The 26,860-nt window shown below is 43.4% G+C and overlaps 2 protein-coding genes across 4 annotated transcripts in view; one reads left to right on the forward strand and one right to left on the reverse strand.

Annotated features, from left to right (window-relative positions):
* Positions 1 to 14,973, forward strand: part of caskin1 (CASK interacting protein 1) — a 78,602-nt gene extending 63,629 nt beyond the window's left edge. The window contains exons 14-24 of one of the 3 annotated variants that reach the window (XM_026346817.1): positions 138 to 219; positions 742 to 851; positions 2,696 to 2,806; positions 4,901 to 5,002; positions 5,171 to 5,309; positions 6,561 to 6,704; positions 6,797 to 8,001; positions 8,144 to 8,455; positions 8,708 to 9,266; positions 10,062 to 10,569; positions 11,483 to 14,973. In XM_026346817.1, the coding sequence (XP_026202602.1) occupies positions 138 to 219; positions 742 to 851; positions 2,696 to 2,806; positions 4,901 to 5,002; positions 5,171 to 5,309; positions 6,561 to 6,704; positions 6,797 to 8,001; positions 8,144 to 8,455; positions 8,708 to 9,266; positions 10,062 to 10,569; positions 11,483 to 11,579 (3,369 nt within the window). In that variant the 3' untranslated portion in view covers positions 11,580 to 14,973. Of the gene's footprint in view, positions 1 to 137; positions 220 to 741; positions 852 to 2,695; positions 2,807 to 4,900; positions 5,003 to 5,170; positions 5,310 to 6,560; positions 6,705 to 6,796; positions 8,002 to 8,143; positions 8,456 to 8,683; positions 9,267 to 10,061; positions 10,570 to 11,482 lie in introns of all 3 variants that reach the window. The other 2 variants (XM_026346809.1, XM_026346825.1) reach the window with 2 other exon arrangements.
* A 793-nt stretch (positions 14,974 to 15,766) lies between these two features.
* traf7 (TNF receptor-associated factor 7) lies at positions 15,767 to 26,636 on the reverse strand. The gene is made up of 22 exons (XM_026355692.1): positions 26,563 to 26,636; positions 24,842 to 25,002; positions 24,687 to 24,744; positions 24,491 to 24,582; positions 24,280 to 24,396; positions 24,099 to 24,191; positions 23,914 to 23,947; positions 23,527 to 23,749; positions 23,299 to 23,433; positions 23,107 to 23,202; positions 22,825 to 22,946; positions 22,324 to 22,397; positions 22,094 to 22,142; positions 21,718 to 21,845; positions 21,441 to 21,523; positions 21,283 to 21,322; positions 21,047 to 21,163; positions 19,929 to 20,051; positions 18,480 to 18,599; positions 18,222 to 18,353; positions 17,930 to 18,049; positions 15,767 to 17,746 (listed from the first exon to the last, which is right to left on the reverse strand). The coding sequence occupies exons 3-22, from the start codon at positions 24,736 to 24,738 to the stop codon at positions 17,732 to 17,734; spliced, it is 1,965 nt and encodes a 654-aa protein (XP_026211477.1). The 5' UTR covers positions 24,739 to 24,744; positions 24,842 to 25,002; positions 26,563 to 26,636; the 3' UTR covers positions 15,767 to 17,731.
* Between the last annotated feature and the right edge of the window lie 224 nt (positions 26,637 to 26,860).

Below are 26,860 nucleotides of genomic sequence, written 5' to 3' on the forward strand. Positions count from 1 at the left end.
ATTGGAACACAATCTAAGTTAGTTTATATCCATGTTAATGCATATATGTTTGTGTGCTTGTCTGTGTGTGTGTGTGTGTATGTGTGTGTGTGTGTGTGTGTGTGTGTGTGTGTGTGTGTGTGTGTGTACAATTGCAGCTTCTAGCCACAGTCTTGTCCCAGTCTGCCAAAGCCAAGGAGCATTTACTGGAGCAATCCAAGTCTGTGGACCAACCTGCAGGTAGGCCAGAATGAAGAGTGGCCCTTCGACTCGACTCACCTCCAGCTATTGTGCTCTTGTACTGTGTACTTCACTGAGTTTACTCAGCAGATTTTGTTAGGCAGAAATACATTCACAGTAACCATACTTCCAAGTGTTATGGAACTGATCAAAATGAGGGGGAGCAAGGGAGTTGAGTTAGAAAAACAAGAGTCATAATCCACTGGTCTTTTAAAAAATTGCCATCATATCACACACATGCACACATTTATGCACACAAAGATACACACACGCATATCTTGGCTGGTCTAACAGACAGATGGCCAAGGCAGGGGATGTAGGAGGATATGTAGAGGGTGTGATTAGTTTAGAAGGTTTGTTATGTCTTGGCAAGCAATAATTTGATCTGGTCCTTGTCAAAGCACTGTAGGAGACAGTTGATGGAGGAGCATAGAGGTCAGGTAGGTAGATGTGGAATTTGTTGATGGACCCAAAGTTACAGCGATGGGGCAACAGCTTGGCCAATGATATTTCTCCCAATAGGTTCCGCCAGCTCCTCTCGAACATCGAGCCAATCAGGCTGTCCACTTCACGAGGCGCCGCCTTATGATGCCACGGCAACCAGGAAAGGGGAGGGGCCAGGAGAGGGGAAGGTAGGACAGTCCCAATTTCCAACAGATTCAGGCATTTACAAACACACGAGTCATACAGTCACCACTATCATCATCTAACTGCAGCATGGTGAGAATTTAGCTCCTCAGCCATCTTAACAACAACACTCTCATACTCACACACCGACACACACACATAGAGATATACAAAAAACACACAACAAGATGTCCCAGCGGTTTCTCTCGCAACTGGCCTCGTCCGTGCTGCGAGTATTTGGCTGCAGCCATGACACGGTGAGTGTGTGAGTGGAAGATACATGACATGATCTGGTATGAATCTATGAGCAAGAAATGGTGCGTGGTGGTGTTAGTTTGTGTCTGTGTGAGAGAGAAAATTCTTTCCTTCTCCTGTTTATCTGTTATCTGCTTTACATCATTATTCACTCCTTTTAGTTGCAGCTTTTATTCTTCCATTGCAGCATTTTCTTATTTTGTTGAGATAAAAGTCCCGTAAGTGGTCGTCTCTGGTAAACAAAACTCTACTCGAGATATTGGTGTGTGTGTGTGCGTGTGTGTGTGCGTGCGCGTGCTGGCCAGCAGTATGCATTGTGTGGGTGGAGCAGAGCACAAGAAGTGTGAAATCTGAGTTTACACCATTTACAGTAAACTGTCATCTACTGTAGAGCCTGTATGTGTGTGTGTGTGTGTGTGTGTTTGTATATATGTGTAAGTGTGTGGGCCAATATTTAAGTTTATGTACCATTGTACAATAATTTCATGCTTGATAAACCACTGAGCATATTTAAATAGCAGGTGGTTGTGGTACTTTTATGTGGATTGGATGCCTGTGTGTGTGTATGTGTGTGTGTGTGCTGTCATTTAAGCCATGTTCTCATGGCCATCTGTTAGCTAGAGTCCTGATTTCCTCAGCACCCAGCGTCCTAGTACTTCCCTCGATAGAGTAACAAGGAAGAAAGAGGTGAGGGAAAACCAATCAGCTTTGAGGGACAGTGTGGAGGTGGAGGGTCAAGGGGAAAGATAAAGAAAAGGAGTGAAAAGAAGGAGAGAGACAAATGGAGAAAGAGAAAAGAGACAGGAGGAATGTGGGAGTTAAAGGACAGGGACAGAGTAAATGAGGCGCTACACAGTTGTGTAGCTTCATTATTTTGAGGTCTGATATCTACAGTATGGTCCCTTACAACAGATCAGACTTTGGTTGTGCCAGCTATTCACAAAGTAATCTCATTGTCTAGCTAGACAAAATTTGTGTTTGCTGGTGAATAGTGGAGCATTTAGCAGATAAGGAGGAGTCGGTAGAGACCAAAAACAGAGCTAAAAGAGTAATAATATTATGCATAAGCCTGGTGGACATCATTACTGCTCCATTGCAGGTTTTGTGACAATAGGTCCATAGTTGTCCATAGACTTCTAGAATATGTATTTTGTAGGGGTTACAACCTCACTACAGTATTTTCAGATCTTTCTTCTTCGAAATTAGAGTGCAAAAGAAGTCCATGTTTATTACGTCTGAGTTGTAAAGTGTCATCTGGTCTTGCTGATCTGCAAGTCCTGCAGGAACATACACACATTGTAGACAGGGTCTTTGTCCTTCCTAATTTGAGCCTGGTTTCCACTACAGGGCCAAGCAGGGCTAACCAGGATTAATTCTTTGCGTCATTAAAAACGTTCGAAAATGTAAAAACTTAAATTAGTAAATGTATTGTCTGTGTTGACAGACAAAGAAAACCTTAAAGTAATACTTCAGTATTACTATAAGGCTATAGTAACTACATTGTTGCCCTACTTGGCCCTGCTAAGGAAAAGTGGCTGTTAAAGAAGCAGACAAGGAGCCAGTGACCGCATGCCCCATGTCTTCTCTCCCGTAGAGCTCAGAGGCCGTTGTCCAATGGCTGAGCGACTTTCAGCTGCAGGTCTACGCTCCAAACTTCCTGGGCGCTGGGTATGACTTGCCCACCATAAGCCGAATGACCCCGGAGGTAAGGCAACTGAACCCTGACCCTCTAAACCCCAAAGAGGTCACAGGCACCTCCAAGGACCACAATGGAAACAAGTCTGCACGACTTTGACTTGTGCTGTCCTTGTGCAGTTTTCAAGATGCATGTACACACTCCCGTTACACTCTTAAATGGGCACAATCACAACACAAAACCAGCCTGATCTCAGCCATGCATTCCCAGTTTCCTGCCAAACCTATCCTGGTCAATCCTGTTACCTGTCACCATTGACTCAGTATTCTCCAGTGTTTCTGACTCCTGGTATCCTTTAATGCCATCACTGCACGGGCATGCTTTGAATTAGTCATATAAGGGAAATATTTGAAAACATGAATGGAGTCAAAGAGTTGATGACTGATCCTCAATACATATACAAAGCATCCTATCACAGCTTTTCTCAGCTGCCGGGTTGGAGTGGGGCTGTTTTTAGCTTTGCTAAGTAAACATTCACTTATTGTGCTTGAGCTTATAGAATATATATTTTTTAGCGGCATAGTTGGATATCTTGGAAAGAACACTTGACAGTGACTTAGCATAAACAGTCTTTGTGCTAAGCTAAGCTTCTGGCAGCTGGCACTACTTGATATCTACTGTGCAGACATGAGAGAGAGAGTGGAACTCATTGCCTGTCACCTAACTCACCATCAGAGAGCGACTAGGTATTTTCCAAAATGTTGATTGATTAGTTTAAAGGGGCCACACTTTCCAACTATCTCAAAGCTGAAAATAATTAGCAGACTAAGTTAAATCCATTTAAATTTAATAATTTTTCCAGAAGTTGATGGAAACACAGCAGAAAAGACAGAAAACTGTTACATTTATAACCTATAACTTAATCAAGTGACTAAAGTTAGTAGGCTAACTACTTTTGCAGTTTGCAAAATATTACCCAAAACAAGTAAATAAGTTCAATGTATTTCACAGCTGAATTGCTGTGGGTCTCTGTAAGTCTCAGTGCTGATGATTCACAGATCTTTAAATACAACTTTAAGTAACAACGGCAACTGATGACGAAATGACAGAACAAACATCTGCCTGGAGTAATTATTACTCAAACAAAAAATAGCGCACTCTGTTTAAATGAATGGCTCACCAATGTTGAGTTGCTTTTCCCTCATGCCCTCTGGTGCGGTAAGACATTATTGACTTGCTGCTTGCAGTTTAGCTGCAAAACGTTTGCCAAGTGCAGTTAAATACATTGAAAAATGAAACACACTAAACATACAGCCTCGTGACCCTCACTTCACATTCAACACTGCTGCTGCTGCCTGTTTTAAGGAGAAAGACCAATGCTCTGTGCTATGTTCACCTACAAACAAAAAATGTATAGCTTATATAAATTATTTGTATTTTGTCGCATAGTCTGGTTGCAGCTGTGCATGCTGAGGGTTTCATCTGCACTTGACTTTAAATGAGTTTTGCCTTTATTACCCCTATTACCTTATTACCCCTAAAACATTTTGTGTTGTTATAAGATTTGAGTTATGTAACAGTGTTTGTGTGTGTGTGTGTGTGTGTGTGTGTGTGTGTGTGTGTGTGTGCGTGTTTGTGTATATATAAAACCAAATCACCAAATGTGCTGCTAAATTAGACCCAATACTTAATAGTGAGTGGATAATGGACGGATAATCAACTACAGATCCAAATAAATCAGCACTCAGTCATTTTTAATTCACTTAGTTTGCATTTATGTATGAGCTTGTTTGTTTATGACAGAAATAATGATCACAAAGCAGAAACATAATTTAAATGATATTGATTCAAGCTGATTCTTTGCTTATTTTTCGCTGCAAACATTTGCTTTTACTTATGTTGCTTTTTTTGTTTTTATTTTAAGACATTTACATTTTCCGCTGTTGCCTCCCAAATGGCAGGCGCTTTCATGAGATGTCGCATTATCTTTTGTTTCTCCGTGGTGCACGTTTTCTTCTGTGTGTATGCGTTTGTGAGTGAGTGAATGAATGAATGACAGGAGCTGCTTGAACCTTGAGATCTGACTGCACTTTGTGGAGCAAAAGCCTGCACATGCCACTACCTTCCTTATGTATATGCATTTGCTTGTTTGTGCGTGTGTAGGATCTGACAGCTATTGGAATAACAAAACCTGGTCACAGAAAGAAGATGACATCTGAGATTAACAAGCTAAGTGTCACAGAGTGGCTGCCTGAGCAGAAACCTGTGAGTAAAACTCAACACAGACACACACTACGCTGACCAATCTTACAAATTACCAATTATGTAGATGCTTGCCTGATATAGAAAACTAGTCTAGAGCTAAAACTACACATAAATATAATCTTTCAACTGCTTGATCAAGTACCAGATGTGTAATTGGCTATCCCACAGGCCAGTCTAGGAGAGTGGCTGTCTGCCATTGGTCTAAGCCAGTACCATCAGGTCTTAGTGCAGAACGGTTATGAGAACATTGACTTCATCACTGACATCACTTGGGAGGACCTGCAGGAAATAGGCATCAACAAACTGGGTAAGTCACAATTGACTTTCTACACATTAATTAATGTTACAGTTAAATTTGCACTTAGGTTCTGCAGGTGTCAGTGGTCATAATCAGGACTCAGCAGGAAGAACAGGGATTAGTACTTCCTTTAGGTCTTTGCAAAATAACTAAGATGTCTGGTAATTCCGAGGCTCAGGAGTAGGAAGACAGGCTCTGTTAGCGTCAGGGGTAGATCTGGATTAGTTTAAACAGTTTAAGGGTAAACTTGATGGAGAAAATGATTCCACTCCCTAGAATCTACTACTAAACATTGAAATCTAGTGCTGATGTGTTTGTTTATGTTAAGGCAAGAATATATTTAGTATGTCATAGGGAGACGTCTCTTCAACAACGAACAACTGAATGTGAAATCATTCTAGTGCGGCATAGATATGTTGCTACAAGTGAAAACAGCTGGTATAAGGATTCTTAAAACCTTTATTCACAAGCTTATTTGTTTTCTGGTATTGTCTTGACACACATTTAATCATTATTATTTGTTTTCTATATTTATAACATATGGTCCTTAGATGACAGCAGTATGTGTAGGTGTCTGTTAAGAAGTTACGTTAGCTAGCTAACCTTGCTAGCATTGGCTTAACAGGAAATTATCAATAACCATTGTACGTAATTTATGGTGAGTGTTAGCTTTAGCTAGTGTTGCCAGTCAAGCTAGCTAGCCACACAGCTTTTTAATTATTGTAAAAAGGGAAATGTTAGGGATGGGTTCCCTGTTGGTTTCTTCCTGTTGCCTTCTCAGGGAGTTTTTCTTGCCACCGTCGCCCTCGGCTTGCTCATCAGGGACAATCTGATTATTAAGATTCTTACACATTCACTGTTCATGTGCTGTTCTTTGGTTGTGTAAAGCTGCTTTGTGACAATGTCAATTGTAAAAAGCGCTCTACAAATAAAATTGAATTGAATTGAATTGAATAGTTTAAACAAATTAGCTAGGGAAGCAAACGCAGAAGATTATTTTAAATACCTTTAACCAATCGAAAAATTTGCCATAATTTTACCAAACTCATGAAAGGAGGAACAAAAGTTTTCTTCCTACAGTCAGGTCTAATGATTTAACTAACAAGGTTGTTTATGGATGTGTGCAGTTATATTCCTGATCGATAACCTTTTATTTTATTTCTATTGATGAACAGTATTTCAATGTTGAAAAATGTTTTTTAAATTAGTTTAATTAAACTAAAACTTAAATTAAGTAAATTGAATTGTTATCTATGTCAGGCCACCAGAAGAAGCTGATGCTAGCGGTGAAGCGACTGGCTGAAATGCAGCGCAGTTCAGATGGGCGGGGCTCTCCCAGGAAGAAGCCTCCACCAATCACACAGCAGCAGGAAGTCATGTCAGTAGACAGCCCACCTCCAGATGGTAAACTAACAGATGAAAATCTCATAATCATAAACTCCTACTATACTTTTAAACCTGCTCTTTATATTAATTAGCTTTTTGCCTCTATTCAGAGCTCATGTCTCCAAAGATGAGCACTTTCCAGGACAGCGAGTTGAGCACTGAGCTGCAGAGTGCCATGATCCAGCCAGGTCCGGAGGTCAAAGCTCAGCGAACTCGCACCCTCAGCAAAGATCATGATGACATTATGACAGGAGGAGGAGGTGCTGGGCCACCTAAAAAGGAGGCACGGACTATGAGACAGCAAAGCAGCCAGGGAAGCACATCCTCCCACAGAAGCAGTGTCTCCTCTCAAGGAAAACACCGTCACTCCCATTCTCACTCTCAGCCTGCTCCTCCCTACACACCTCCTCACACCCCAACCAAGGCTAGAACTTCGTCTTCCTCCTCCACCTCCTCCGTCCAGAGCACAGCTTCCCCACAGGCCAAACCCAAGCCATCCCCCCACTTCATCCAGGGAGAGAGACCTCAGTCACCACGTTCCCACCCTCCTCAGTCTCCCACCCATCGTGGAGCTCCATGTCCACAGGTTCAGTCCCAGCAGCAGCAGCAGCAGCAACCTCAAGTCCAGCCTCAGCACCAGGCACACCCGCAGCACAACCAACAGATGCAGGTGATAGAGGTCAGGGAGAACCAACAGGTCCCACTTCTCTGTCTCCCACCAGAAGCTGAGCTGGCTGAGGAAGAAGGAGCAGAGTCCTCTGCACTCCAGAAAAAACGAGCCCACAGCCTCAACCGATACGCCATCTCAGATAGCGAGTGTGACGAGAGGGAAGGGGGAGGGAGTGGCAGCGGAGGAGGAGAAGGAGAAGCAGAGGTAGCGGAAGGTCAGCGCTCGGCTGTCGTCAGAGGGGAAGGGGGTAAATATGCCACAGTGACCCACCGTGTCAGTCGCAGCCACTCCGTCCGCAACCAGGACAAGGGCGCTAACCGAAATCAGACACAGTCCTTTGCTCTGCGCCAGAAGAAAAAAGGCCCGCCCCCACCACCGCCCAAACGTTCCAGCTCTGCCATCTCGAGTTCCAACTCTAACCTGACAGATGCTAACACACAGCAACACGCACTTACTACCACAGGTGGGATGCTGGACGTGCCTTACCACCAACAGCGGCGGGCCAGCGATCTGGGGGTATCAGTTGAAACAGGTGCCGTGGAGACAAATAGCATGGGTAGTGTGAGGAGCATCGCTGCCATGTTGGAAATGTCTTCTATAGGGGGTGGACCCAAAGGCATGGCCCTGCAGAAGAATTATCTTCAGGTATCCATCTGTGTAAGACTTAGTGTTGTATATGTTAGACAATAATAATAATGTACAGTGTAACATAAATATTTAGTGATGTAATTATTGAACTACTACATGGTCAACCAGTGACCCTACAATATGGTTGTGTGTTTTCCAGGTGGGAAAAACACGTGATGCCATTGGCCTGGACGGCGAAGTTGTGAATCGAAGGCGCACCATCAGTGGCCCTGTCTCTGAGCTGGTAGCAGCTGCCAGGCGCGACCAGCCGACTCCCTCTGCTTTCCCTTCCCCGTCAATTCAGCCAGAAACTTCCCCTCCATCTGTAAATTCCTCCTCACCCCACCCTCCATCCTCACCCCATCCCAGCTCTGGGGGCAGCGGCAGTTCATCAGAGAACCTGCCATTTGCAGATGAGGGAAGCTTGACCATCCGCCGGCAGGGGCGAGGAGAAGGAGAAGGACAAGGACAGGTAGCTATCTATATATATGTTCTTCTATATATCTGTGTATCTATGTTTAGCTATCTATGTAATGTACTAATGTGTGCTAATGTGCTAAAATCCAATGTGTAGTAATCCATTTTGAAGCTTTTGTAAATCTATGTTCTGTGAGCTTTATTTATGTTATCCATTTATCTATGTTTTTGAATGTCTGTGCAAAAATTACCTCTTATCATGAATTTATGAATTTTCCGTTAGTGTGTATTTTGTGTATGTCTGCAGGGTGACGGCCCGCAGGGAGACAGTGGTTACACCCAGGAGGACATCACCAGAGATGAGGCCACGGCAACCTTAAAGCGACGGCCCCACAGCTCCAAGCCCCAACCCAATGGCTCTGACTTCACCTTGCAGGAGTCGTCCACAGTGAAGCGACGACCCAAGAGCCGCGACAAGGAGCCTGAGGGTTACACAGACCTGCCCACCGCCAATGGAGAGCCTTTGGGGGCTGGGACAGCGAACACCACACAACCAGTACCCTACCAGAATGGAACAGCCACCATGAAACGTCGCCCGTTGTCTGATGCCGGAGTAACAGAGCAGCCTCAAACTCAACCCCAACAACAGCCTCAGCCGCAAGTGACTGCTGTTCCTCGTAGGGACAGTGTGGATCAGGGAGCTCCAGTTGGCAATGAAGGAGGTCCAGTGAGGAAACCAAAGCCTCCGGTCTCACCCAAGCCTGTAGTGGCACAAATAAAGAGACAAGGGGGCCCACAAACCCCCACACAGCCTGCCTCCAACAAGAGAGTCCCCTTGCCAGGCCCTGGGACGCCTGGAAGCCCAGGTACTAACAATTTATGGACGTTGTATCAGGGGACGTGATCTGAAATTTACACCTACTTTGTAATGAAACAGCTAGGCTAGGTTACTAGATTTTCCTTTTAAAACACTAATAACTAATTAAAACTAATAAGATAACAAACAAGACTGAAGAAGTCCAAAAACAGCAACAAAACCACTGTCTGCTGCTGTCGAATGCGACTGCAGTGTTTTTTAGCAACAGAACAGACGAAAGCAGGGCTTGTAGAGGTATGAACACTCTGATTGCTGTGGACAGCACACACTCCTTCACAGAGGAGCTTGCGCAGGGTCCCCTGCAAGAGACCTATTCCAGCTTTAGGAGGGGGATTCAGGCGCTGTTTGACAAGCACTTTGTTTGAAGCAGACTGATGCCTTAAAGTTGCAAAAGGTGTGAGTATGCTCAGAGCAAACTGGTTTCTACATGTCATCCAACCGTGCGTGAATATCAATTTGTTGGCTTTGGAAAATTACAAAAATTTGATGCAGTCGCCCTCCTTCCAATTCCATTTCCAGAGAGGTGTTGGGGAAGGTTTAGATTGTGTTTAAGGAACACTCTGTTTAAGGGCCACGACACACCAAGCCAACGCTCAGGTGTTGAGTATGTGAGTGTGTGAAGGTATAGAAGGTTATTTCTTAGTGCTTTTTTGCCCAGCTGGAGGTGATGTGAGGCACTCTGTGTAGTTCTTTGGTGACATAACAAGCACCGACCCCTGTAGGCTTTTCTGTAATCAGTTCAGCTTTGGTCTGTCAGTAATCCAGCCTTTCTTTGTCTCTGCAGTGGAAGGAAAAAAGATCCCGCCACCTGTCTCGCCCAAACCAGCGCCCCCACCCACGGCACCGAAACCGGCCAAACTGATCCACTCCATGACCAGTCCCCCCTCCCCCACCCCAGCTCCTGCCCCAGTCAAACACCACTCTGCAGTAGCCCGACAGACCAGTTCACCGCCCTCCTTCCCCTCTTATAACACTCCTAGCCTGCCAAATGCAAAACCGCCAAGCCCATCGTCCCAGAGCCCCCACACACCACAGACTCCCACCACGCCCCAGACACCCCAGACTCCTGCCACTCCTAGCCCCACTCCACCTCCTGTCAAGCCCCCTCGCTCCTCCATTGGGGGTGTATCAGTGGATAGTGGAATGGTGGGTAGTGGGGTCACACCAACGCCAACTACAACAACACCTGACTTTAATGTGGATTCTCTGGTACATCAGAAGCTGGAGGAGACGAGCGCGTCGCTGGCTGCAGCGCTGCAGGCCGTGGAGGATAAGATACTACGACATGAGGAGTAAGGCGCACACACAGTCTCGTATACTCACACATGGAAGCACACATCACAGCTACTCGCATACTCACACAGTCACACGTACCCAAAAGCTTCCAGTTTCACAGCAGTAGATCGGGGGTGAAAATGCTGGCACAGACCACAAGACAGAGTGTGGTGAAGGCTGGGTTTATAAGTACACCACCAGCTCTGCTCAGCTTTGACAGTTGCATTAGTACTAATGACACACAACTGGCAGTGATCCTGAGAGTCTCCAACCAGGGTGCACACATTTACCGTGTGTGTGTTACTATTTTTCATGCACAGATTTGGAATTAGTTAAATAAGCCATGTAACTAATTAGACAGTGAATACATTTGTTTCTAGGAAATTAGAACTACAATTACTAAAATTAATCATGTCAGTAGCAGAGATGACTATTAGAAGACCAGACACTTCAGCTCATTATATTTAATTGACCAATTGTACTGTAGCTTAGCAATTGTAACTAGGCTGCAAGTAGGCACACCAGGCCTAGGCCCAGGCTGTAATTAATAATTCAATTAAAACAACATAAAACTAGTTGTTTTGAAGCAGATTCTTGTTTTATATATGAATCTGCAGGACACATTCAAAAGTTACTGTAGCAATCTAAGCCAACTCATAGAGCTAATAGTAGCTTCTTAAGATAGCTAGCTAAAGCCAAAATCTGCCAGCAACACTTGTCATTTGTATCAGGTAGAAATAAGGACCTACTTTTGTTTTCCTGTAGGTAAACTTCCTTTCAAACTTTCTTTTCCATGGGAGAAAATAAAACTTGAGGTGTAGCAGTGGTAAGAGTAAGGAGGGTGATGTGATGCTAACTTGAAGGCTGGCCTACAAAAAGATGTCATTCCTACTGCACTCTATGATGTTCTGTTTTTCTGTGTGCATTTAGCTCTGTGGCCGAGCAGAAGACCACAGTCAGCATCCTCGACGACATCGGCAGCATGTTTGATGACCTGGCCGACCAGTTGGACGCCATGTTGGAGTAAACACAGAAACTACATTCAGCGTGTCTCCACGGCAACACTACATCAGGAGTGACTCAGATGGCACAATGAGCAACATGCCTCTCTATCTCTCTCTATCTCTCGCTCTTCTTCCTGTCACCTCTTCTGTCTCCTCTGCCGTGCTCATTCCCTTCTTGCTCGTCATGTCGTCCGTCTGCCCGTCGCCTCCTACTCTTCTTCTTCTTCTTCCTCTCGTCTTCGGCCTCTCCTAATGCTGAAAATGAGGATGGAACAGCACCATAGGCCTGGACAGACATGAAGGGGGGATGAAGGACGTATAAAGAGAGAGATACTTACAGAGAGAGAGAGAGAAAAAAAGGACCAAAAAAATAATGGTAAGAGAAAATTGAAAAAAAAAAAAAAATCAGCAGAAGGGAGAGATGAAGAAATGCAACAAAACAGAGGAGACTGCAATCAAAACGTGGGTCTTCTAAGAACTCCACGTGGACTTAAACAAATAATCTAAACTAATACTGATTGAAAAGCCAACTGTGTAATGAATCATAGTATGGTATGTGTACATTCTAAGCATGGAGAGTTTATATCTACTGAAGAAGTCCTGCATTAGCACAGTAATATATATATATAATATACTGATAAATATGAATCTCTAGCTCTTTGGTTTGATGTCTTGGTTCTATGTGGAATGGTGACCTCTGGTGTTGTGATGATGTAAATGACTTGGTGGAAATTTTTTTATCTGTGACCAAAACGAGACTATTCTGCTCCTGAGGTGTGTGTGTGTGTGTGTGAGAGAGAGAGAGAGAGAGAGAGAGACAGAGGTAGAAACATATGTATGCCAGCTTTCCTGAACTGGCTGCATCTACACACTCTGCTGCATAATCATCATCACAGTCACTACACACATACACATACACGGGAGAAGCACAATTACCCATGCAGCCAGCTTACACACACGTACACACGGGAAGCTGCACAGCATTACCTAAGCTGTTGAGAGAGGTGGAGGGAGGGAGAGAAAACTGCAGTAAGGGCTACAGGAGGTTGTCTTGGGATGCACATGTTATATCATAGGAGGGATTTAAAGCATGAATTCAAAGAAGGTTGTGTCTGGGGGTCAAAGGTCAGATTAGACATAAGCCACCACAGTCAGAAACATGTCTAGAGAAAGCCTGGCTAATTAAGTCAACTTGTCCCAGACAGTTTGAAATCATTCCTGACTCCTGCTTTTGTACCCCCTTTTAGACTTAAATGGCTGAAAACAGCTATGAAAACCATTTGACTCCTAATTTTGTAAAACTATACTAAAACTCTTTCTTTCCAGGATTAGTAACTCTCGAGATGAAGGGATTTCAAGTTTAATAATCACAGTAGCATTTTCAAACATGTCTAAGCAGGAATGTACTGAACTTCCAATACGCCACACAATCCATAATCTGTGAATATGCAACCATGTCTCTTTCTGAATGAACAGTCCGTCCTCGGTTGTGAGGTCCCAGAGCACAGAGAATCGTTTCCCCTTCAGCAAATGAATGTGAAAACATTTTTTTTTGTGTCATTGTCGGCACAGGCGTGTTTCTATACAGTAAGGTGATGAGCGGAGATGCTGATTTCTATAATGAAATGACTCAATTACATGTGGATTGCTCACATCTTGAGCACAGATACGATGGCTGTGTGGGAAATTTAATTTTACAGCACATAAAGAAAAAAGAAAATCCAAGATGGCTGAAACCTGAAATCCTGACACCTCAGCAGACAACCCCTCTCTCTCTTCCCACGCGCTCCCAACCACCCACCCCGTGTTGCCATGACAATCCACATCATCACCACCCCTCCTCCACCACTACTCTCATCCACATCACCATGGTTACTACACGGTGTGTTGCCATGACAGTGTGTTCATGAGATTTGGAAAAAACACGAAGTATTAAGATGGATGGTTTGTTTTGACACAATGTTAAGTTGCTAAAACCAACCAGAAACTGCCTCCAGTGAGGTGCAATACACTGAGTTTCCATTTGCACATTGGCCCAGTAAGAAAATAGACGTGTCACAGTCCCATAGCAGCTGCAATCCTTATATCAGTGAGTAAGAATCCAGAGAATAGTTGTGGTATTTAAATTATGATCACATAGAGATTATATATATATGGATATTTGCAAAAAAAAAAGAAAAAAAAGAAGTGTATTTATGATGTATGTGTCATCCTGAAGACTATTTTTCAGAGTAAACAGATCTAATCTGAGTGTTGCATCAGTTTGCTTCTCCATGCTGATGAGTTATAGTTGGCGTCCATGTTGGGATATTTCCAGGAAGCTCTTCTTTTTTTTTACATGTGTACATGTGTCCAGATGTGGCGAAGTGTATAATACAAGCAATTCTTGTTGTTCAGTTGTATTATTTTTGTATTGTTTTACATGCAATGTTCTTTTTCCTTTTTCCTTTAAAACATGTGCCTTGCTTTGTGATTTTGGTCTGACTACAATACAGTAGATGGGTATGTACTAAATACGGGGATCTCTCTCTCTCTTGTTCTGTTTCGCTCTATTATTTCATATGTTATCATACAAGAATATAAAATCATCCAACCCAAACTAAACCCAAGTAACAGTGACGTCCTTTCCCCACAGTTGCTGATCACTTATTCACATGCTGAGCTTGAATGAACAGTTCACACCCAGCTTTCACTTCTCCATCTACACAGCGACACTTCACTGTGTTCACAACATCTGGAACACAACTAGAGAGATCCACAGTGCAACGCTGAGAGTTAGATACAGAGATGAACCCCTCTCTGGATTCTGTTCAACAAATGAAGCCGTGGTCAGTAGCAGCTTAGCTACTTTAAATTGTAGATTTAAATGTCCACATGTTTTATGGCTTTATGTATGAAATTTCCAACATCTTCAAATACCAAAGTCCAACCTGATATTTATGTGAAATCGTAGGTTTTTTTTATTTCTTTTCTGTTTTTGTAGCACATGAGCTAGCTGTACAGCTAACTGAGGCCGTACAGATGTGCAGACACACTCTGACCTGCAGTTTTACGCTCTTGCGTTTTGAATCTGGTCGTGTTACAGCAGCATTTTGCCTGTTCTCCCTCCTCCTTTAGTCTCTTTTTGGTCATCTGACGTGTTTTAGGCATCACTCTGAAGTGTGTTTGGTCGTGCGGGGGGGCTGGGGGGGTCAACCTACACAGGTGAAAACACCACCGATGGTCAAATGTGTTGTGGAGCTCCAGTCGAGTACGGCTCGTTTTCTTTTCGTGAACTAAAGCAAAGGCCAAGTTGTTCTTATATTTGATTTTCCGCCTGTGCTTATCTGAACAGACACCAGCCTGGTGTCTCCTCTGCTCTGCAGTGACTGTGTGTGAGTGCTCGAGAGAGGCCGAGTGTGTGTGTGTGTGTGTGTGTGTGTGAGGTGCTGCTCTGCTGCTGACCGTGGGAAATCTCTGTGCGTGTGTGTGTGTGTTTGCAGTGACTGCATCTTATCTGCTCTGAATAAATAAATATTCTATACAAACCGCTCTCTCTCTCTCCTCAGCCTCATTTGTGTTGTGATGTGACCTGTAGGTTTTCAGTCCTCCTCCAGGGGGCAGCACAGAACTGCACAAATCCAAGACCCCCTAGGTTCAGTGTGTTTACTGTAGTGTTGATCTTGTGTTTGTCTCTCAGTCCACACGTCCATATGATTTATTCCTTCCATACAACACCTTTTCCATCCAAGTGTTATAATAGATCAAATGTATCGAATGTTGTCGACGTTATAAAGCCCCTTGAGGCTAATGATTTTTCATATCAAACCATAAATACAAATTGTCTTTGCTTAATTGGTGGAGAACAGCCAGGACCAGTATAAGAATTTAAAATGAATGTGCATAAAATATAGGGGACTTGCAGAAAGCACACTGTGTATGAGGCCCTTCCACGCTCTTCTCTTATTCTGGTTAAACACACATCAAAAGACAAGAATAGAATGTGTGCAGTCCTTTTTCCTTTAAAACATGCGCCTTGCTTGGGGATTTTGGTCTGACTACAATAGAGTAGATGTTTTTCTTTTCCTTTGCATTTAGCACACAAAAATGTTCTCATCGAACTCAAGTCAAATTATAACTCAAAGTGTCCTGAGACTGACACCTGGCTCGCTCTGCTGTCGGTACCACTGTTGCTACACTACAATGACTAATAGATCAGAGGGTTGACACATTTTTACTTCCACTGTTTCCAAAGTGTACAATAGTTTTATTGATCAATGACCAACTCAGGCTTACATGGTTACAAGTACACAAGAAATCACTGAAGACACTTCCTCTCTTATCCTTCGCCATCTTTCCCACCATGGCTACAGTATGTAGGGGCCAGATCTGCACTAAAATCAAAGTAAAATACTGCAAAAATCCAATTTCATGTGTCTTGTGAATTTGGTCTGGGTGATTTCATGAACTCTGTCATGAGGCGTTTCTAGTCATTTTCAGATTTTAACCCAATGTGGGTCCTCAAACATGATTTACGAGAGCAGGCCTTCACTTTAGACCAGTGCCACATTCTCTGCATTCACATGTGGGAGTGTTGTGGTTGTTCACACTGTTTCCAGTCAGAAAGTGTTAACGTGTGGCTACAGTATGTTCGTTTTCTCTGGCTGGAGTCAAACACAGAGCGAGGAGGAGAGGGAGGGGGGCACATCACAGAAAAAGACACATCATTTCAGACTTTCCTGACTGTTCACACGCACATATGGCACTCATTGAAACACATTCACATATACACAATAACAGACACATACATGCACACAAATGGTGCCCCCCCCCCCCACCTGTCTCTCTGCTGTGATGGAGGCCAGTGTGAACCTTTCTCATGAGCGCTATTTGTCATTTCACACAACTGTACACGACTGTTGAGCGGCTCTGTATACCGCTCCATCATGGCACTAATATAAAACTCAGTAAATCTATAGATCTGTCAACCTCTTCAAAGTCTTCACTTATTTAACTGTGTTTTTTCTCTATATATATATTTACAAAGGCTGGTTTCACAAAAATGAGCAGGCCGACGAGCACACTCGACAAGGAGAAAGAAAACGTGTTATTGCGTCTGGGTGTGAACGTGTGTCCTGTTTCTGATGGAGTGCTACTTGATTTATGAGGCAGATACTGATATTGATGATCACAAGGTTAAAGGTCAGGTTCACATTTTATCCGCAAAGTGGAAACACTACAAGAGAATTTGCTCGCAGTAATCATTCCTCCTGTTCATACATGTAGAGATCGTATCTCACACTGAAGTGATCCTCAATCCTTGTTCTGTGCAAAAATGCATTTGAATGTGTATTTGAAGTTAAATTGAGACCATGTGGAGTGAAATTCCTCTATTACCAGTGTTGATACATATCCTTTTCTGATCATTCCGACCAACATCAAACTGGAAAGTTCGGTGTAAAAATATGCGTTTGTGCTCTTGTAATGTAACACTGCTTCTAAATTACCTTAAACCTAGTTCGGCATTTGTGTTCCTGTAGTTCCTTGTTAGTTATGACACATAAACCAATACAGATATTTTATGAATAAGATAATATCGAACAGTGTATTCAATTACCTTTGACCACAATCACTCGTTTTGTTCACAGGTAAAAAACCTATTTAATACTAGTTTGTGTTTTGAATTCCTAGATTTCTCTCAGGAGTGATGTGGCTTTTAAAATGCATTGACACATGGAGTGAGTTTGGCATCACTGCATGATTGTGAAACCAGTCTTTCGACTTCTTTGAACAGTATGCATTAGGCATCATCAGCACAAGTGTGTCTGCAGGAAGCAGGCAGGACTATCTACAGTTTGGAAAAACTCTAATAACCACAATCCTGTCTGCTTCCTGCTCTGATTACAGGAGTGCAGCACCCATTCAGTCTCTGTTCTGGCGCTGTGTGGCGTAACTGTAAGGCAGCTTGTCTTATTTTGCCCTGTAATGCAGTGGGTCACTGAGGAGTGTGAGCCGGAGTGGAGCCTCAACCCTGACAATCAGGCCAAGGTGTCGGAGTGTTTGTCTGAAGTTTTAAAAGCAACATTTAGCAAAACAGTTCCGGTGCAGACCTCATCGCTGTCACCATTAAATCACAATCAAAGACGTGGGTGTGGTGGAGGGAAATGATGCTAACGAGTCAGCTGGAGTCTTTTCTTTAGCAAGTCCACACCTAAGACAGAGAGAAAGAGAAAAAGACTTAACAAACATGATGCTTTTATTCTGAAATATTATTTTATGTTCACTCAGTGTACTGGTTCGTTCTTAGTCCTGTTAAAAAAAACAAACACATGTAAAGAACAGGTGGATGAGATAACGGCAGGTGGAGCAGCTGATGGAGGAAGATCTATCCTACCTTAACGGTGCTGTCCACAGCTCCGGAGAAGAGACGCCCTCTGGAGACAGCCAGAGCGGTCACACTGCCCTGGTGTCTCAGCAGCGTCTGGGTACAGATCATGTTGTCCATGCTCCACACCTGCACATCGACAACATGTCAGTTCCCCTTTCAAGCATAAATACAGTTTGAGACGCTAAAGGAATAGTTCAACACTTCAAGGACCAGAGCTTATTTGCTTTCTTGACAAGTTAGTCCACACACGCACACACACACACACACACACACACACACGAACACAGCCTGTTCTCACCCTGAGGGAGCGGTCGTAAGAGGCGCTGAACACTTTGGTCTGGTCAGGGGTGGAGATCACAGCAAGAGCGTAAACTGTTCCCACGTGACCCGTCAGGGTCCGAACCTGCTCTTTAGATTCAATGTCCCACACCTAGAGTGGTGAGATACAACATCATCATCATCAACACTACTGGTTCTCTGGCAAATACTGTATCACAGCCTTTATTCACTATCACAAAACGTGTGTGTGTGTGTGTGTGTACGCTTGCTGCTTTACATGGATGAGGTTCTCGTAGGTGCCGCACACGATGTGGTGGTTGGTGACGGCGATGGAGTAGACACTGCCTCCACTGGTCTGCAGGACGTGGACACACTCCAGAGAGCGGATATCCCAGATCTGACAGTCAGGAGACGAAGAGACAGAGAGAGTCAGAGACAAGCACGGTGAGCACCAACACCATGGGAAGGGAGAGACAAACACACACGCACGCACATACACAGCTGTCAATTTTCATCTCAATGGCAACACACATTGGTGTTAGTCTGCTGTGAGTTGTCACACTAACACTAAAACCACTAACTAAAAGAACGTAATCCCTCATCAAACCCTTAGGATGTTTGTATTTGCTCTGTGGCAGCGTTACTTGACTGATATATGTGCCTGCACTTCCTCAACCCCTTCCTCCCTCGCTGCTCTCTTCTCAGTCAGTCCCTTTATCCTCTTCATCTTCACTGGTATTCATTACCTCAGTGAAGTTGTTCCTTATTTCTTTATTCATTATTTCATAAGCACTTCACAGTCTACCACCAGGTTTCTGTACTAATTAAAACCTAGTGCGTCTACAGGAGTGACAATAACAGCAGCACACTGAAGCACGTATCAGCTATCGGCGTCCACGTAGCAACACATCTGATCAGCAAAGCATGTATTCAAAGATGTACTGTACTTATTTATCCCAGACGATTTTTCCAAGAAGTCTGACTCTGCTGATTATCCCTGATTTTCCTCTAGAGGAATGTTGGGCAGTATTGTTGGTCACCCAGGCAACCAGGATAAAATTCATCCACTTTCCTCCAGCTTTTTATTTTTATGCTCCAACTCCAATAAAATTAAACACAGGCCATCTTTCAAATCCCACTCAGATTCGTCACTGGCAGAAAAATGTGTTGCACCTGCCAAACACAACACCTTCAAAATGCTGCAACTCACAACAAAAATAAAACCTGATTGTTTCTGGGTAGAAAAACGTCTACTGCTAACAGCTGATGTGTTTCTAATTAAAATGACAACCTTCACTGGCACATTTTAGAAGCTGATGCTGACTTTTTGTTTCGTAGCCCTGGCATAAAGTCAGCATTATGTTTATGATGTGCAGAGAAGACACAGAAATGACCAAACAGCACTGTTCCTGTATTGTAATGTAAAGCTAGTTAGGCTTAGTATTACAAAATAATAGCTAACTATCCCAAAACCAAATACCTTGGCTGCCAACGTTGGATGTTGCAGTTCAAGAGGTTTCAGAGTTAATCTAACGTAACCAGAAAACCCAACCCAAATGATGACTCAGGCTTTTGGTAACACTGGATTCATTCCGTAGGCTGGTTAGTTGCATGTTGCCACATTATGGTGAAATCCAAACTAGACAGGCCTGATGGGACTAGTTATGATTGCTGAACAAAACATCCATTACAACATACAATATTAAGAGTGCAGCTCCCCTCCTACCTTGATGGTCTGATATGAGCCGCTGTACAGGTGGTTCTGGGAGGCCACCAGTGCTCTCACCCAGTGGTTCAGGCCGGTCAGTTCCTTCTTCAGCTTCAACTCTGTACCCACGATATCCCACACCTACACACACACACACACACACACACACACACACACACACACACACACACACACACACACACACACACACACACACACACACACAAACAAACATGGTTCACTGAAACCAAAACTTTATTGAGTTCAAATTATACAAGAGTCCACAACAGACACACTTCTTGTAAGAAATATTAGCTGTAAGCGTTGACATGACCTCCATGAGCAAATGTGTCTATTATAAGAGGTTTTCTGTGAAACTGCTCCGTAAAGGAAATCCCACCAATGCCCCTGCCCTTCTAAAAACCACAGCACAGTAAGTAATCCCCACGATCATACCACAGCAAGCTAAACTCAGAGGCTACCTTTCAGCTATGATACATTCATGGCAGTGAACACACACGCAGTGAACGCTGAGCTGAGGCAATAAAGTGCATGATGTCACTGAGCTGAAACAAAGCTCCACTAGGAGGCTTTAGGAGGAGACACAAGCAGTTGGGTAAGAAAGGAAAGTCCCTGTGTAAGAGCACTGACATGGCCAACACACCCACACACAAAAAGCACACGCAGAGCAGAGCCAGAACACAAGACAGAGCTGCAGCCATTACTCATTACTGCCCCCCCACACCCCCTTCTTACTGAGCCACATTGTTATAATACTCAGTCAAACCTAAACTTTTTAGGTCACTTAAAAAAACAAATAAGGTGACGGAGTATTTATTTGACAGTAGTATTTATTTCATAGTATTTTTAATTAGTACTTTTTACAGAACTCCTTGTTCTCAATGCAGCATTTCATATTTGGCCTGTTGTTAACTCCTCATCATTATTTCGACTTAGATCTTTTCTGTCTGTTCTGCTGTTTTCTTAAAGTTTGTTGAGACACTCGCATGTAAAAAATACACTTTAAATAAATCTTGACTTAAGTGTAAAATGAACTGATGTGATTAAGGAAAGCAAATGAGGAAACAACACAACATATTCTGGGTAATTACATCATTTCCTACATATATCTGTACCTTAATAGCCTTGAGGGAGCCGCTGAATAACATGTTGTGGGAGGAGACCAGTGTACATACAGGGTTGTCATGAGCACGGATTGTATTGACTTTCTGCAGGGTCTGGATGTCCCACACCTTTGCAAGAAGCACAGAGACCAGACACCAAAAAGACATGAACAAAACTTTTTAAAACATTTCACCAAGTGAAAGTGTTTTTCTTAAAAAGAGCACTAACTGAACAGGATGGTACTTACGATGATGGTGCAATCTGCTGAGCCACTGTACAGTCTGTTTCTGTGGAGACGAATAAATGAACAAATAAAATACAGCCGAGTCATGATGTGGTGAAAGGTTGATAGTGACGCAAATTTTGTGATCTCAGTTTGTAGTGTGTATGTGTGCACTTCTTTACCCTTGGATACACAGAGCCAGCACGATGCCATCGTGACCCTCGAGAGTCTTCTGACACTTGTAGGTGGTGCAGGTGTCCCATACCTGAAAAAAGGAGAACATGAATAAACATCCAGCTCAAAAACTTCAATCATAAAAATCACCATGCATACCTACACAAGGAGTGCAGTTCAGACTAAAAATAACTAACTTAAAACTTAAAAGAATACACAGGGGTACTGCATTCAGTGGGCATGAATGTTGTTTTTTCATATCATGTGTTTGAGCATTGATTTCACCTTAATGGTTTTATCTGATGATCCAGAGAACAGCAGGTCTCCAGTGGAGTACACACACAGACACCAGACGGGACCCTGGTGGCCAACAAATGTCCCCTTACACTTGAAGATCTGCTGGGGGTCATATGCTAAACACAGGCACAGAGATGGAAAAAATGGATATGTATTTATTGAAAACTAAACAACAGATAACTGTATTTGAAGCTGAAACTGGACAATAAAACAGAGAGAAAGAGAGAAGTAGGTGAAGAGAGAACAAAGGAGGAAGGAACAGTCAGAGGTAGAATTTGCATCTCAGATATCCAGGACTTCAATGTTTCCTCCAGGAGAGAGGTGAAGAGTAACGGCACACAGATACAGACAGGCAGATACCTACAGCCCAAAATTCCCATGTTGAGCCTGGCGTTGATGTGGGAAAGCTCATCCTACAGAAACACAGAAAATGAATAATATTCACTTTTTAAGAAGACTAATGTAGCAAGAAGACCTGGTGAAAGACGTGTGTGATTTTCACTCAAGCCTCAGGGCTCCAGTCCTTGTATTGTGGCTTCCAAACTCCAACACACATACATTTGTCCCCGTCGCTCTGTCTGCACACACACTTACGTTAAGCATGGAGGCATCTCTACGAAACTCCATGAGGTCTTCACTCAGTTTACTCTGGTTTTCATCCAACACATCTGAAATATATACAAACAGGCATGTTAATGTTTAGAGAAAGAAGAGGGAAGAACATGCTGTGCTTCATCAGGACAGCCCTGATAATGTGACAGTATTTATGCATCAGCATTTCCGCTCCAACTCTTCTTGTGATGCACCATTAAGACTTTGCACCATTTGGTTCATGTAAACCCAAAGACACAACGTACACAAAAAAGAAAAGCATATCATATACAACCATTGAAATTAGTTGCAGGCATCACAGCATGTTCTTTAACAATCCACCTGTGTAATGCTCGAGCATGACTCATAATTTCTCTGCAACCCGCTCAGTAGAGCTGGTTCTAGTCTCAGTGTGTAAATAAGCAAATAACTGTATGTATTTATAGTTCTGGCTTGCTTGGCTGAATAAGCAGACAAACACCCATGTCTCTATGTGAATCATACCAAATTTGAGCTCCAGGTTCTTTTCCAGCTGATCTAACTTCTCTGATAGTTTGCCCAACATGGAACGCAGGAAAGCAATATCTTGGTCCTTCTGGGCTAGGGTCAGCTGCATCTCATGAAACCTTAGGGGACATATAGGCAGATCAGTGGCAATAATAAATTAGTGCTGAAGAACTTTTTAACAAAGGATTCTGTTTACCTCCATTTTGATATTAGAACACTGCTCATGCCTCTGATGAAGTCTTGATATTCTATTGCAATCATAGCTTTAGGGGTGCTCACCTGTCATCGGTCTGCTGCAGAAACTCCTTCAGGCCTTCAAATTTACACACCTCTAGGTGTGTTTCATATGTGTCCTGGTTACCGATGAACGTACAGCTGTTAATGAGGAGAGGCAGATTAGTGGAAGGTAGAGGAGAATATTCAGTAATAAAGCTACTTAATAAACAGATAAAAAGATTCATAAACGCTCACCCATATTTGGAGTGTGGACATTTTATGTGCTCACATTCTTTGAGGTGAGCCTCAAGGTTCATGGTGAGCAATGGGGGGCAAGAGGGGTTGTTGGGGCACCGGACTGGTCTGTAGTCACAACTGGCTTCGTGTTCTCTGCAGAGATACAGGGTGTTGGGATGGGGTTTTTTGCTGCTTCATACTGAAATATTTCATTCATCCAACCGTTGTCAAATCTTTAGCTCTTACTTGCGTGTGGACAGTTTGATGGTAAATGGACAGCCCAGTGGGTCCACCTCGTATGCTCCAGGTTTCCCAGCCACAGTGGCGTTTGAGGCTCCAGCACCACCTGCACCACTGGCTGTAGCCCTGCATCCGTATTTACAGTGGATGAACAGCTCTCCGATCTGCTCAGCTACGGCGATGTTGTTCACCACCACTGTTAGCTTGGCTGCATCCACTGGGCACTTATCTGTGAGGAGTACAAATATGACGATAAGGTTATATAAATGACAAACTATAGTCCTAGAGGTCTCACATCTAAATGTAATGTAGCCGTTATTCACGTTATTGGTGCCCACTTTGGTTGACGTAAAAGCAGCTGTATTACTCTTTACAACACACTTTATGTCTCACCTGAAGTCAAGGCACATCGTCTGCAGAAGGTGTGCTGAGGAAGGAGGAAGAGAAACAGGTGTGGTTACATTTCATGACTTTTTTTGTGGATCACGTGTGGTGGAAATCTCAAGAAACTATTTATTAAAAAGCATCATAAAATTGAAAACAGGAAGAAGGAGTATAAAGGACAGTAGTAGACTTACCCCACATGTAGTGATGACAGGGTCCTTGAAGACATTACAGCACAGCTGGCAGCAGAGTTTTACTGATGGCTGTTCAGCAAACACCTGGGGCTCCTACACATAAGCAAACACACTCGTAGGTAACACTGACGTGACTTCAGTTCTTAAATTCATGTCTATAGTATATTTATGTGCTTGGTACCGTGTCCTCCTCCTCTTCGTGGAGAGAGAAGGTGGAGCGCAGAGACATGTTGGACTCAGAGTGGAGAGATCGGACTGAGATGGCTGAATCTGACCTCCGCGGGGTACCAATTGGAGGCTGAGGGAACAAGGCAGAAACCAAGCGTTACCACTAGAAGTTCATAGTGGTAACATAGTACATCTAAATATGTGGGAACATTATGCAATTTTACCATCCCATCATCATCATCGCGAGTAGAGTAAGTTAGGGTACTGGAGGTGGAGGGAGTTCTTCTGTGCTGCTTGTAGGTGCTGGATCCTTCTGCTGAAAACATTAAAGTGCCAAATTCATTAAAAAATGATACTTTACTAATTATTAAGAAGAAAGAGAAACTCTCTTGAAGAGGAAGACAAGATTAGGTGTGTCACCTTTAGCTCCAGCAGCCACAGCTGAGAAGGCAGGGCCAAACGAAGCCTCCATCCTGCTCTAAAATGAAGGAAGATGAGAAAAGTGCATCAAAGAACACAAGTATAATGCAGGTACTTCATTAAATCGCTCTCCATGTCACACTAGTGTTTCTCACCCAACTGCTGGAGTTTGCTGGGGGGGTGGTTGGGTTGCTGTGGATGGCTCCTGTGGCATCCACCGAAGTATCAGCTGTAGCAAGATGTCCTACCACTGCTCATAACCCGAACTGCACATACATGCACAATGAAATAACAGCATGTAGCTGGAGTGCTAGGCCTAGGAAGAGGAAAAGGCACAAAGAGGAATGAAGAGGAATTGAGGAAATTAGAGAGGAGAAAGATGATGTGACACTTAGTGTGCAAAAAAGTATAATAAGCCTGATGAATTTCGTCCAAGCTGCACTACAGGGAATGGACTGGAAAATGGATAAATACACAATTTTAACCATAAGTTGGCTCCATCTTTTAAGAGAGACACAGGAAAAAAACACACGCCCACACTTGGTCCAAGAATTATTGGCAACTGCCAGCGGCTACAGTCCAGCTGAAAGCTAACTAGAGGTATCAGTCGATGCAGAGAAAAAACAAGGGCATGGTGGCGCTTGTACGGTGGAGTTAATGTAGCTGAACAGTTCAAGCAGAGAATTTCCAGAAGCATTAAATAAAATGAGACGCAGAGCAGAAATACACTCAGCAACAGCTGAAAACAGGAAGTTCACAGTTCAGGCAGTCGTACATTATTTACCCGTTAAAAACTCATCCTTACATAGTGATAACATATTTACTAAGAATGTATTCATTGAATACTTAATAATGCTTAGATATCTGTTTTAAGCTTATTTATGCGATTGGATATCTGTCATAACGTGAAAAATTCATATCAAATTGTTCATTTTTGGTGACAAGGCTAAACTCCTACCTAAAATTCCTGGCTTCATATTAGCTCAGATGTATCAGATTGGTATTGTGTATCAGCAGATAGCCAAGGTTAATGGGAGCAAAAAAGTTTAAGTTGGTTTCATTTTAACTTCTACGACACATTTTACAGATGCACCTGATATAAAGTACATACACTTTACAGCAACTCACTGAACTTGGTCCCTCAGAGACGTACAAAAAACACTCAATGAAGGAGAAACGCATCTCTAACTGGAGGCGACTCCGATCCTGAGTGTTGTCAACACTTTAATTTGATGTTCAATGTTCAATGTGTCCCGTAAACCTTCAAACACACAGGGGGAGCTGAGAGGGACGACGCAACACACAAACAAAGGGAAGTAAGAGCCAAAAACCAGTGACCCGGACAACTAGATACTGATGTAAACAGAAAGGTATGCGAACTGTCAGCTCATGTGTTAACCGGCTGCAGAATCTCCCACTGAAGCTTTCCAGCACCTCTAGTCCGGTCCAGCCCGCGTCACAGTGTTTTCACAGGCCAGGAGGTTCCCGTAAAGGGAGCCTCGACACAGACAAGGGGGCGGAACACACGCACAATGGACTAAAGTTGACAGCTAGCTAGCTAACTCGGATTAAACAGATGCAGTATAACAGTTAGGCATTTTTGCTACTGCCAACCACAGCCTACAGTAAATCTTTTTATCAGCCGTCGTGTTGTTAACGACAAATAAAAACTGCGATAGACATGTTAGCAAGTTAAAGCTGCTTGTTTGTTAGCTTAAGTTAGCTAATGTTAACGTTACATTTTCTATCAGCAATCACTGCCGCTGACGGTGTTTGGCAAGTCCTGCTAACCACTAGCAGTAGGTCTAGGCTATTTTTGTAATCAGCAATACAGTAAATTAAAAAACCATCGCCCGATTTAGTTCTGTTGACTTACCATTATTTTGGAGAAAGCGCAGCCCCAAGTCTGCAGACGACAATCCGAAATCTTCCCCTATCTCTGCTTCTGCCTCACTCACGCAACTCAACTGCCGCAGGGTGTTCTGGGACCTGTAGTCCTATTCTCCACCGACGTGAACACCGTCGTCCGGTGTCAAACTACGCTACCCACAACTGCATTCGCGGAGCTGCCATTGGACGCGCTGCTGTCCGTAATTTCGCGAACCAACTGCAGAGCGCACAATTCCCAAATATATCCATCTTCTCTCCGGTTCCGCGTAGTTATTGGTTCTTGT

This window comes from Anabas testudineus, chromosome 8 (assembly GCF_900324465.2).
Source record: "Anabas testudineus chromosome 8, fAnaTes1.2, whole genome shotgun sequence".
In the NCBI taxonomy this organism is placed as follows: domain Eukaryota; kingdom Metazoa; phylum Chordata; class Actinopteri; order Anabantiformes; family Anabantidae; genus Anabas; species Anabas testudineus.

What these genes read in the sequence shown, in the direction of transcription:
- traf7 (XM_026355692.1), bottom strand. Translation starts at nt 24,738, where the DNA reads ATGGAGGCTTCGTTTGGCCCTGCCTTCTCAGCTGTGGCTGCTGGAGCT. An exon ending in CAGCAGATTGCACCATCATC is followed by an intron (nt 21,164 to 21,282) that starts GTAAGTACCATC and finishes CTTCTTGCAAAG; the next exon opens with GTGTGGGACATCCAGACCCT. An exon ending in CCTACGAGAACCTCATCCAT is followed by an intron (nt 18,354 to 18,479) that starts GTAAAGCAGCAA and finishes TCACCACTCTAG; the next exon opens with GTGTGGGACATTGAATCTAA.